This window comes from Xyrauchen texanus, chromosome 22 (genome assembly GCF_025860055.1).
Source record: "Xyrauchen texanus isolate HMW12.3.18 chromosome 22, RBS_HiC_50CHRs, whole genome shotgun sequence".
NCBI lineage: Eukaryota > Metazoa > Chordata > Actinopteri > Cypriniformes > Catostomidae > Xyrauchen > Xyrauchen texanus.
In genome coordinates, this window is record NC_068297.1 from 9,307,976 (window position 1) to 9,321,553 (window position 13,578).

Sequence of the window (13,578 nt, forward strand, 5' to 3'; positions counted from 1 at the left end):
TCGCTGTTTGTTTCAGGGCAGCGAAGTGCATGAATGGAGGTGACTGGGTTGCAGGCGACTTCAGCTTCTAATGAGAGGAAGGAGGCAAAGGCACTAAAACTTGGAAACTCACCGCCCTGCATTAAAGTCTTTGTTACCTGCCTGTTCCATCTTGTGTTTATCCAGTCTGGTAGTTTGTGCAGCAGTTTTTGGTTTTCTTCGCTGTCATTAAGTATCTGTAGCCCCTTTACATGAGGCATTGCAAGCATGCATGCATTTATGAAATCTGCAAATGCCCTTAGTCCATCAGCATCTCTAGACTGCACCTTAGGCCAGTTTGATAGCCTTTCCCTAAATGCCTTCTGTATCACGAATGGCTGGCTGTACCTTTGGTTTAATTTGTCCCACGCGTCTTTGTATGCCTCCTCGTCGTTTCTAAAGAAAGTCCCTTCAAGGCATTTTCGAGCTGGGCCTGTTACATATCTTTTCAAATAGTACAACTTCTCTGCTGCTGATATGCCCTTTTGTTCAATCAGTGATATGAACGTGGATTTCCATTCAATAAAGCTTATTGGTTCGCCACTAAACACTGTTGGTTCTGGCGTGGGAAGTCTGTTCAGTTTGATGCTGTCCTGCACTGCTTGAGCTAGTTGAGTGACACTAGGGGGAGTTGTTTGCACAGGAATGAAAGAGAGTGCTGGTGTGGGCTGTTTGGATGTGAAGTATGGGCTCACCTGTTCACCTTTTATTGACTGTACATCATCCACCTGTGATAACTCTCTGTCATATGCTTCAAACCTGGCTCGAGCTGCTTTCACGTCCTTCTGTGCTTTCAAGCGTTCCAACTCTGATGTTTGAGCTGCTATTTGTTTCTTGTGTTCCTCCTCTAGAGCCTTTATCTTTTCCTGTTGTCTTTGTTCCTCTAGTACAATCTCATATTCAGCCTCCTTTGCAGCTAGCTCTGCCGCTGCATCGGCTCGTTTCGCTGTGAGCTGTGAAGCTGAGGACCGTTGGCTGCGATTTGATGCTGCGGTTGAGCTATATATGGACTGGGCGTAGTCGTGCTTTAAAAGTCCGCGTAAACGAGTCCTTTCGCGCTCTGCATCAAAATCCTCATCAACACCACTTAATCTTTCCAGAATTATCCTTACGATGTCATGAGTTATTGCATCACATGCATCAATTTTTCTCCTTATGTCAGATGATGGTGCCATTTGGTTTCTTATTTCTGAATATAACTTTAATACATCATCTCTCCTTTGCTCTATTATGTCTGCAAGTTCTGACATCTCCTCGTCCGTGATATCTAACTTTAACCTTTCTCTTGTTTCGCGTACCTGTGTTTTCCATTGTACATAAAGAGAACTTAGTCCTTTTTCCCTCTTTCTCATTTCTTCCCTTTGGAATGTTATCATCTTTTCCGTTTGTACTTTAACTCTTTCAGAACGTCTTGGCAACTCTGACATGCTTTGAGCTTTATCTTGAAGCTCTGTTAAGATTTGTTCTTTACATGCGATAGAATCTTTAATGTTTTGTCTATCCTCAATTTCATCTTTAAGTGAGTCCTTTAAATCTTGAATTTCTTGTTGTAGACTTGTGATCTGTTCATTCATGTCGATTTGACTTACTGAAGCAGCCTGTGATCCTTCCATTTTGAGTACTTTTCGTTGAACTGTTTTATTCTCTGACCAACTTCTGCCATCTGCTGGACATCTAGGGTACTGCCGTTGGATCTTGTATCCACGTTGTGCAGCATGTGGCGGTGGCCGTCAAGCTCTTACTGTAGCATCCAGTCAATATTGAGAAGGCCAGAACTGATGGTTAAATGATTTTTATTGCCGTCTGTGTCATTAACCAACGTAAGAGCTGAGCAAACACAAATAAAACCATACATTACCGTCACATTTCGACCGTTACACAGCTCATTACATTAGTTTCAATCCGTTAGCATTATCAAATTATACATTTTATGATAAACATTTCAAGTGTCTCAAATATAAGCTTCGTTAACTTTACAAACCTTGTTCCCCCTATTGACCGAAGCTAAACCTTGTAGTTTTAACTGTTTTTTCCGTGAACCTATTCAGACCTTTCTTTCGTCTTCTTCGTCGTTCGTTAAACTGATTTCCATTACCATACTTCCGGTTTCTATGGTTACCAAGTGAAGCTCGATACCGTAATAATGAAACCTTATAGCGTAACTATAATCAAAATGGTGCTTAACTACTCTGTTGGTCTTTACATATTATATATTAACAACTAAACATTTACCTCATCAATGACTAATGATTAATATAGCCTTATCAAGCAGTCATTATGGGTGATTTGGATCAAATTCGAATTGGTCTTATCAGTAGAATTTACTAGGCGTTAATTCTTAACTGTGATTATGAATTGACCAGGAAGGAACTTTAATAAATACAACTCCAAACATCTGGTGAGGGAAGCTTTTTAAAAATTAATTTCACTTTTGCAAACATTTCATTTACAGTATATTGTTCTTGTCATAACAGCTGACAACAAGTTGGACTGCACTGGGCTGTCAGACATAAGACATTTAGAATGATGTATTCTGTGATGCACAAAAGAATATTGTCTATTGGCAAGGCTTTGTGCCAGTACCCTAAAGTCAATACAGTAGGCTACATACCTGGGCATACTTGAAAGACATTGCAAGCAAGCATTCTGTTTATGGTGTGGAATGTGATGTGAAACCATTCCAATCTGACATACTTTGAGACATTGTAACAATTATAAAAGCTCTACAAACACAGCTTAAGTAGGAAATAATTGATTTGCAGAATAAATAAAAAATGCTGTCTGAAAATAATCTTCAAAAAGTGAATGATTATTCAGTCTGGCAAGGATCTCCTGGCAACTTTTGCCAATGTATATATTTATGTCCCCGTAAGCTTAAACTGCATAGCATATTATAGACTTTATGGCTCTGCATATTTTTGTAATGTCCTGTTTCCTGAAGTTCTTTGAGGACTTCATTTCCAAAAACAACATTCGCTCGTACCACATGAAAAACATAATTGCGATGCAACCAAGTAGGCTATAGAGTTTTGTAAAAGAAAGATTCAAGACTACAGTAGTGAACGCTATAAACCAGACACCAAAACAAGGGTGAAGATGAACCCATCAACCCATCACATGCAAGTCTGTAAGTTGAATGTCAAGTCAGGGGGGACCCACCGAGAGCTGGTCATGAAACTAGGCTGAAAGAGAGCAATATTCTCCACTTACTCATCAATCCTGCTATTGTTACAGCGTTATTCTTCTGGGAGTCGCTGATGTATAAGATAAACAGATTTTCATAATTTCCCCCATCCCCTGCTATTCTCCATGTTTTCTTTTGGACAAAGATCTAAAGTGAAAATGACTATATGCAGTCTCTCATGTAAACACTGTGTATACAAGTCGAGATTGATATGTGTGTTTGAGATGCAAATGACCATAGGATAAAGGAATCCTTGTGTGGTTGACCTTAATTGGCTTGGATGAAGTTTCTGGGTCAGTGGGATAAGAGACAGTGCTGCCGTAGCCGATTCACCGCATATAGTATCTGGGTTCTCCTCTGGGTCAAGTTGAGGGTTACCGCCCTGAGATTCAAGAGCTTTGATCTGCTTCGCCAGATGAATTTGATCATTAGACGTAAAGAAACGTAATGGCTTTAGTAGTCGAACCAGTTTGGCAGGATATCAGAAACCTTAGTGATAAACAAGAGCAAATACAGTTAAGGACGACTTCACGCTGTCAGTCATAATGGAGAAATATTTGTGGGAGAGGCCATGGCCTCAATGGGTGAATGAGTTTTGCGTTAATTATCGTGCGTCAAAGCTCAGACTTATGCTTTTCCGACTACAACAATGATAAGCATCCACTTTTCTGCTGCATCTACAATGATCTAATCATAACACATATCACATATACTGTCTTGTCCTGACTTGTCCATGTTTTAATTAGGAATGTTGGGGCAAAAAAAGCAGCTTAATCTATGCAACAGCTCATTCGCAGGCAAAATTTGAAACACACTATTTCCCCCAATATACGTAATTAAATATTTTTCATCTGTCAGGTAGTATTGGAATGAAATAGTGCAATTTCTTTTATTTTTTTCATCATTTATTTATCTGAGCTTATTACAAAGTGTGAATTACTCAAGACTGTCTTTCTCTCTGTCTGTCTGGGGTTTTTTCTTTCTTTCTTTATCATCCATCCATCCATCCATCCATCTATCTATCTATCTATCTATCTATCTATCTATCTATCTAATGTTAAATGTAATCATGAAATGACAGTATTAGTTTTAGACCTTGCTATACCACTTCACAAAAGATATAATACATATACCTTTTAGGGCTGTCAATCAATAATTTGTTTTAATCCAATTAATTACATGGTGTCCTGATTAATTAATCGTAATTAATCGCATATACAAATATTTGCTGAGAAAGCCCATCATATAACAATTAGGCCTGTCAATCAATTACAATTTTTAATCGAATTAATTACATGGTGTCCCGATTAATTCATCGTGATTAATCGCATATACAAATATTTGGTGAGAAAGCCCCTCATATAACAATAATTAAATATTATAATGATGAACAAATATACATAGTTATCTATAAATATTTAACAATTATATATATATAATATTCAGATAATTAAAATGCATTACATTCTTGTGGCAGAAGAGTTCATCATTGATAAGACAATACAAAAAGCAGTTTTAGAATACAATGTATTGTTTACTACCATATTATTGATCATAAGACAATCATTGGCACACAGTTCACAGCAATCCATTACACAAGTGAATTTGTCAATCAGTTTGAGATTCATTATGAGAGCTTGTTTAAGGACCCGTCAATGCACCTGCGTCAGACGTGCTTGTGTAGCGTCTCGGGTGCGTCGCATCATAAACATATAATTTTTAGGTCACAAGTTAAATATAGTTCAATCTTTAAACACATATTGAGATCACTTAGTTCGGATTTGCACTCCATCAAGTGTATAGAATGCAAGAATGTAAAGCATGTCTGTGTTGTTGCTGCTGAAGGTTGTTTTCTTCACTTGACTGCACGTTTTCACACAGCTGAAGTTTCACTTACTGCCCTCAGGAGTAAACAGGTGGTACTACAAGCTTGCATTTCTCAGGAATCTTCCCTTATTATGGTATTAATATTTTTAATACATTATTTTTTGTTAAATTAATCGCACTGAATTAACACTTTAAATTGACAGCCCTAATATATTGATTCACTTTTTCCTCATTTCAACTGAAGGAAAATTGGTTTCATGCAAAGGCATTCAAGCATGTCTTTATCTATTTATGCAGGGACACGTAATCTCCTTTGTAATCAATATTTGACGTTTAAGCATAGTTACTTTCCTTCTTTTAATTGCATGCCCTGTACTGAGAAAAAGCCCTCAGCATGACGTCATGCGTGCGCCACGAGATAGAGCCCAGAATGATTTATTTCAGAGCCCGGAATGATTTACGGTATAAAAAGACGCAGGGGGTTTCAGGAACCCTGCCTACGGGGAGCCTTTAGTTAATTGTAAAAGCGGAAAGGAGGGGAGAAGTTTGGCATCGGCGCGCTTCACTGTGCGTCTTTACGCCTGATGCTCTGAGAAGAACAGACTTGGGTTCACTGCGCGTGCACGCCCACATCCTCATGTCGGTTGTAGCCTACTTTCTGTAGGTTGATAAAAGTTTACTAGGAGGGCGGACAGCAGAGAAGATGATATCTGACCAAGATGAGTCGGAAAGGTGAACTTAAATGACCAAGAGTGCACGTCAATCACCTGCCATAAATCTGGGAGAAATGGGCATGCTTGGTGTGGACCTCCTGGTAACTTTGCAGATCTTGCCAGGTTTCTTCTCCAACTGCCTGTTTTTCGTGCTCTATGACTCGATAGTGCTGGTGAAGCGTGTGGTGTCACTCCTGAGCTGCTCGGGCTCGACGGGTGAGTGGCAGCGCATGTTAACCACAGCCGGTGTGCGCTCCATATGGAACAGCTTTCTGCTGGACGCCTACAAGCAGGTAAGGGTGACAGCACAAGTTTGTTGCCTCGGACATAACGATCTACCCACCACATGTGGTATACCTCAGATGCATTTGTCTATGTTTTCATAATGTGAAGGAGAAATAAGGCATCGTCACACTTTACATTACAGTTCATGTAGCTGTTTATTTAATTAAAAATTAGTAGGCTAAATAATACTAAATGAACACTATATAGTCAAGTCGAGGTATTTTCTTTATAAAGCAAATTTTTTAAACAACAAAAGTTTCTCAAATTGAGCAAAATCAATTTACATACTAAATGTGTCATTTATGTATTATAGTTGTTTATAACTGAGAACTGTGACATGAAAACTATAGTACATAGTGTTACCCAAAGTATTTTGCCATTACTCATTTTGTTTATGCTGTGCAATCTCTAACTTCTTCCAAAGTAATCATTTCATTAAATATGATAAAGTTATTATATTCTGTGTAACTCTATTCACTATAAAAGTGCACAATGCTGTGTGCAATGCTTCTTATACACATAATGTCACAAAATAGCATTATCGTAAGTATCTCACTACAAAACATTTGTGAAAAAAAGGGTTTTGTTGTTTTTCTAATTATTTATATTTTAATGTAAGAAGGCTACATAGTCATTTTGGTTGTCATTTTGTTTATGGTATGCATTCTTTAACTTTTGTCAAAGTGATGTTTTAATTATATAATTACCAAGGGTTATTCAGTGTCATTTATTTTAAAGGTGTATGCACTCCCTTCAGACAGTCAGTGACCTTTTGGGTCAATGTCCTTAATTCATTAAATGCCTGGATCCCCATTCCTGTTACTTTTTAACTGAAAATCAATCAAAGATCACCCAGTGGGGTAAAATCTACTAGTTTAATGTGCATTCATTGTTTTTAATCATTATCTATGTCATGATTTGATTCAAAAGTCTTGCCTGAGGGAATCGTTTGGTGGCCAGATAGCAAACGATTTGTGGCACAGGGTAGAGTTATATGCATGTTTCCAGCCCCAAATAGCACAGCTGTTTTGTAATGTCGTGCAATGCTTATACAATTATGTCAAAGAAAGGCATTAACATAAGTATCTTACTACAAAGTGTTTCGTGGGAACAAAGAGACCATGTGCTCTACATGTGATTATATAGATTTAATCCAAGTTGCTTAAAAGTTGAAAGATGCAAGCCCTAAACAAGCTATCGGTTTAGAGCAATGGCCAGGCTCACAAAAAACTTTTTTTTATTTACTTCTCAAGCTTGAGAAATAGTGACATTTCTTGAGTTTCCATAACAACAGAGGCTGTTAAACACACTAAGCTACAAGTTTCAGTGTTCTCTTGAGACCAACCCAACTCATTCCTTTACCTATGTGTTGTTGGTGTCTACCACAATTATGGCTATATCTGGATCTCTCTTGAAGGGATAGTTCACCAACACCACAGAGAATGAGGAGTAATTTTCTATGCAGTCCTGATGATCTCAGACATAGTAAATGTGTAGATTTGGCACTGTTCTGTGCAGGTGAAGCTGGGGGAGATGGCTCCAAACTCCAAGGTGTTTAAAGTCCCTGGCATAAACAGACGGTGGAGCATCAGCGGTAAGACCCACAACGAGTGTCACCTGCTGGACTTCGAGTCTCCCAACCGCCCACTAGTGGTTAACTTTGGCTCAGCCACTTGACCCCCATTTATAAGCCAGCTGCCGGTGTTCCGGCGGATGGTGGAGGATTTTTCGAATGTGGCGGATTTCCTGCTCGTCTACATCGATGAGGCTCACCCCTCTGACGGATGGGCAGCTCCTCCCATGGAGCCCTATTCGTTTGAAGTGAGGAAGCACCGTAATCTGGAGGAGAGGATGTTGGCGGGCCGCAAACTTCTGGAGCATTTCTCCTTGCCCCCTCAGTGCCAATTGGTGGCCGATTGCATGGACAATAATGCAAATGTAGCCTACGGTGTGTCTTATGAGAGGGTCTGCATCGTACAGAAGAATAAAATCGCTTATCTTGGGGGTAAGGGTCCCTTTTTCTACAACCTTAAAGATGTGCGGCATTGGCTCGAAAAGAGCTACGGGAAGCGATAATTTCTCGAAAAAAGAGGTCAAATAGCATTGTCTGTGAATGGTAGAAGAATTTATTTTTGTACAATTGAGAGAAAAGTAGAGCAAGGTGCTTTCAGAAACTGTTTAAAGGACGCTCCGGGGGAGACTCTTGGGCTGTGTTCCAAGTCCATTTTTTTAATTATTTAAAATGATCAGTAGGTGTCCTGGGTGGAGGTTTGACATTCCTAACCACTTTAAAATGAATATAGACACTAAATACTGACATGTGGTTTGCACTTCAATTTTGAGATTACACTTTGTTGCCAGCACAATTTTTTAGATGCACTATTAATAACTTGTGATTAATGTAGAGTTACAGTGTGCAATAATTAATGCAACATAACCTATATTGCTTAAGAAAGAAAAACCAAATTGCTGAACAGAAGAGAAAGCACAAGTACCCAGCTTTTATATGAAAAGAATAATTTATTTTTATTTACATTCAATGTTTGTTATTTTTAGCATGTTGCCTGTTTATGCGCTTGTAACGCTTTCCATTCCCCTTTCTCTTGAACTGACAATCATTCATATTCCATTGTAAATGTACTTGTATCATCAGCCAATACATCCTGATGGCTGTTCAGTCCATTTGCACCAACAATGTGTCAATAATGCATGCATCAAAGTACAATATTTTTTACCCAGCTTGGTTAGTGCACTAATGATAGAAATTTGGTCCATATTATGGATAACAAAACAAACAACAATTTGTTGATTTTAGTATTGGCACATGACGCATCGGTGGCCTTGCGTTATCACAGTAGTCTCGGCCACTGGGCTTAAGTCGGACACGTTGCAGTGTACTGGAAAGCTGATGAAAAGTTAAGTGGGTGTTTTACTCCTGAATGTTTGAATAGAACTAACTCTAACAGATCTGCTGTCATTCATTTGTGTCAATACAGAGTTGATGTGCACATGAAAATCACAGATGAAATGGTCCCATGTCCTGTCTGTGGTTGGATAACAGACCACACCTCTCTCTGTTCTGATCCAAATGAACATGACTGCAAACATACTGAAATGATCACTTGGAATCTGTAAATGCTTTGAGTTATGTTTCACTCAACTGTTTTCATGTAGTACAACCATTCCTTTTTCTTTTAATAAGTAAAAGCAATGAAAAAATAAAGTGTACTGCTGCTCACCACGATTTCTTTCCTTATTTTGTGTTTGATATGATTCAGGGAAATTTCAGTTAGGGGTGATGGGATTGAAAAAGGGAGGATAGATGGAGATCAGTGGACTCCAGATGGAATGGAAAAAACCTTTTGTTTGAGTGCTTGATAATTAAAAAAAGAAAAGAAATCACAGCAGCCATAAGGGGTCGTGGAGTATATGCATGTTTTTTTTTTCCTTTAAAAATGTGTCCGCAGAAATGCGCACAATGATGTGTCTGAACGTGTGCAACACACAATCAAACTGTGTGACGCAAAGGTCTCTGGCTGAACTTCTGCGTCTTTGAGTCTGCCAATAACTAAACAGCAAAGGCTCAGGGAGAAAATGTCCCTGGGAATCACCATGAAACAGAACCCCTTGTTTTGGCTGGGCATCGCTTATCCGAGCGGAACTAGTCCATTCGGTCCACTAAGACGTTATTCACAGACTGTCTCAGTCTTGGAAAGCACAGTACGGCACGATGGAGCATAGGGAGGGTGCTAACACTAAAGATGGAGGCATTGGAAAAGAGCCACACAACGGCACTAAACACAAGCCCCACTTCAGGAAAGAGTCCCATAGTGTGCCTTCTAAGGAATGCGTCTGGTAAACAGGTACTGAACAGAATTCTAAGCAGCGTGTGAAGAACTGTTCTCATTTGTAGGGCATAACAAGGATGCAAGACTGGAGGCAAAACCTGGTCCCATTTATTCAGAGGAGGTCAAGACATGACGCCTTATAAAAGCGGAGCCTTTAGAAATTCATGCAAAATGTTGACGCAAGCATCTGAATATATGGGTTTGCAATACTGTTGGGTTCGAGTCCACCTTAATTGAGTCCGAGTCAAGTCCGAGTCGAATCCGAGTCCAAAAGGGGCCTAGTCGTTCTCAAGACCGAATCCATAACAGGCAGAGTCTGAGTTGAGTCCAAATGAATCTGTTAAAGAATCTGAATTAAAATTGTAACCGTATACTCAACATCAATATTTTAAGGTTATTTTAACCTTCACAACGAAGCACAACAGTTTGTCAATATAAATGCAAAAAACAAACGATTAGTGTCTGTAATGGGAAAGGATGGGAAAGGAGGAGGCAGGAACTGGCTGAGGAGTCAACGATACTTTTAATGACATAAATCAACTTAAATCAATTTAAACACACAGACACACACAGCGGCGGCGTGTGACTATCCCTCTCGAACTGGCTCGTCTCTATGCCCCTCATGGCCCGGCAACGCCCTCCTCTTCAACACAGTATCCTGCTGAACAATTTTCAAAGTGGTTTAAAAACTGTCCTTCAACACACTTCTTATTGCGTTCTTTTGATATTTCAATTATTTGTTACTTTACCCCTCCACTCAAACATACACCATAGAAAGTGAAAGCTGCATTAGTCATTAAAGCCAGAGTTATTATTATTTCCAATTTTAATTGAGTTTTTATTTCTACTTAATTTTCAATTATTCCATTTTAATTTAGTTGAGTTTTATCTAAACTTATGGGTGAAATACATTTAAAATTTTTAATTAAATACATTTAATGTGTTTAATACATTTAATAAATGGCAATATTAAAACAATTTACAATGGCCATCAAATTAAATACAACAGAAAATAAAAACCGAAAATAAAATATACCGTTAAACAAAATATTTATATACTACAGAACTACACTTCACACTTTTCAGTCCTCCTGCTGTGTCCAGGTGTAGCCTACTTTCCTAAAGTCAAGATCAAACTCAACTTGGGCTGACGTTTTGTTCTTTTCACATTATATTTAGTGTGGATAATAGGTGAATATAGACTTCTCTCCTCACTTGTGTTCTTCATTGTATTTTCTGACGTTTTTGCCATTGAAGCTCAAGTGCCAGCTTTACAGGTAACACACAGGTTGCGCTACAAATGTGACTGACTGAGTTGTACAATTTCAATCGTGGTCTATTTCATCCATCATATTAGTTTAAATGTCCCTGATACGTAGTAAATTTGATTTTGTCTCGATATAGTCAACATTTTCAGTTAGAGAGGACTTAGCATAGTCAGTGTGAGTCTGATAAAACTTGTGTTCTATTTAATAATTTGCAGAGTCGGGGAACTTATTTTTTAAAGTGTACTTACGTTATTGATATTTCTCGATGAGAGCTCTCAGCCAGAATAATCACACATAAGGACATATACACATGAAAACTGATGCGCAGTATCAAATAAACAGAATGTATGAAAGTACTGTAGAGAGCTCATCAATATGAAGACAAAGCCAAATCGCGGACATTTAGAGGTAATCCCGGCCAGATGCTTTTTTCAGGTCTGAAAAAAAGAGGACATGTCTGGGGAATAGAGGATGTATGGTCACCCTGTATTACATTATATTTTTTGTTTGTTTGTTGAAGTTGTACTCGGAACCGTCATATCCTGCCGGAGATAGGAGGCAGGGGCGAGGAGCCTTCCCCCGTGCAGTACGGGACTCAACTGGTGGTGATGGGGTGGTGGAGGTTGCCGTGTTAGCACACTGAAACAGCAACGTGATAGATTGTGAGCAGACTTATAAAGCAACGGCTTACATGTGATTGGCTGGGAATTACCCAGCTAATGGTGCGATGATGTACAGCTGCTAATCTTCCCGCTAGAACTAAGCTGCTTACGTTTCTAAGAAAATTTCGAAAAGTCTTTTGGGAACCGTGAAGAATGTATATGAGTTTGACCAAATAATTTTCTACCAACAGTAAATCAGACTGCATCATTTGTGATAAGAAAAGCAATTCTGTCCTACCTTCCTATATTTAATGTGTAGTCATCTTTGACTCTTCTCTTACGACATTGACTTGCAAGCGTCCAGGTTTAACTATCCACAGCAGATTATTTGAAGTATAACATTTGCATTGTAAACATGCATTTTTTCCCCTCACTATTAATAATAATCATGTGTATTAAGAATGTCTTCTCCATTCTTTCACATACTTCAATGCAATGTGTTCATTTGGCCTCTCTGTGACCCATGTGATACTGAATTCCAAAAGCAGCTTTTATAGATTCACGCAATTGCTGATTCTACATGCAAATAAGGCAAATTATGCTTTTCTCCAGGTCTCATGAAGGCTGACTTTTAGAGAAAAGCATTTGCACTATGAATGGAGTTTAAGTTGAATGTGCGCCAAATACACTCACCTAAAGGATTATTAGGAACACCATACTAATACTGTGTTTGACCCCCTTTCGCCTTCAGAACTGCCTTAATTCTATGTGGCATTGATTCAACAAGGTGCTGAAAGCATTCTTTAGAAATGTTGGCCCATATTGATAGGATAGCATCTTGCAGTTGATGGAGATTTGTGGGATGCACATCCAGGGCACGAAGCTCCCGTTCCACCACATCCCAAAGATGCTCTATTGGGTTGAGATCTGGTGACTGTGGGGGCCGTTTTAGTACAGTGAACTCATTGTCATGTTCAAGAAACCAATTTGAAATGATTCGAGCTTTGTGACATGGTGCATTATCCTGCTGGAAGTAGCCATCAGAGGATGGGTACATGGTGGCCATAAAGGGATGGACATGGTCAGAAACAATGCTCAGGTAGGCCGTGGCATTTAAACGATGCCCAATTGGCACTAAGGGGCCTAAAGTGTGCCAAGAAAACATCCCCCACACCATTATACCACCACCACCAGCCTGCACAGTGGTAACAAGGCATGATGGATCCATGTTCTCATTCTGTTTACGCCAAATTCTGACTCTACCATCTGAATGTCTCAACAGAAATCGAGACTCATCAGACCAGGCAACATTTTTCCAGTCTTCAACTGTCCAATTTTGGTGAGCTCTTGCAAATTGTAGCCTCTTTTTTCTATTTGTAGTGGAGATGAGTGGCACCCGGTGGGGTCTTCTGCTGTTGTAGCCCATCCGCCTCAAGGTTGTGCGTGTTGTGGCTTCACAAATGCTTTGCTGCAATCCTCGGTTGTAACGAGTGGTTATTTCAGTCAAAGTTGCTCTTCTATCAGCTTGAATCAGTCGGCTCATTCTCCTCTGACCTCTAGCATCAACAAGGCATTTTCGCCCACAGGACTGCCGCATACTGGATGTTTTTCCCTTTTCACACCATTCTTTGTAAACCCTAGAAATGGTTGTGCGTGAAAATCCCAGTAACTGAGCAGATTGTGAAATACTCAGACCGGCCCGTCTGGCACCAACAACCATGCCACGCTCAAAATTGCTTAAATCACCTTTCTTTCCCATTCTGACATTCAGTTTGGAGTTCAGGAGATTGTCTTGACCAGGACCACACCCCTAAATGCATTGAAGCAACTGCC

The 13,578-nt window shown here is 39.3% G+C and overlaps 1 protein-coding gene across 2 annotated transcripts; it reads left to right on the forward strand.

Annotated features, from left to right (window-relative positions):
• Positions 1–5,552: 5,552 nt before the first annotated feature.
• On the forward strand, positions 5,553–9,260 carry dio2 (iodothyronine deiodinase 2). 2 transcript variants are annotated; one of them, XM_052154122.1, is made up of 3 exons: positions 5,553–6,035; positions 7,546–8,032; positions 8,681–9,260. In XM_052154122.1, the coding sequence occupies exons 1-3, from the start codon at positions 5,772–5,774 to the stop codon at positions 8,692–8,694; spliced, it is 765 nt and encodes a 254-aa protein (XP_052010082.1). In that variant the 5' UTR covers positions 5,553–5,771; the 3' UTR covers positions 8,695–9,260. The 2 variants fall into 2 exon arrangements, with proteins under 2 accessions (XP_052010082.1, XP_052010080.1); XM_052154120.1 differs by having other exon boundaries at positions 7,546–9,260.
• The last annotated feature ends 4,318 nt before the right edge of the window (positions 9,261–13,578 follow it).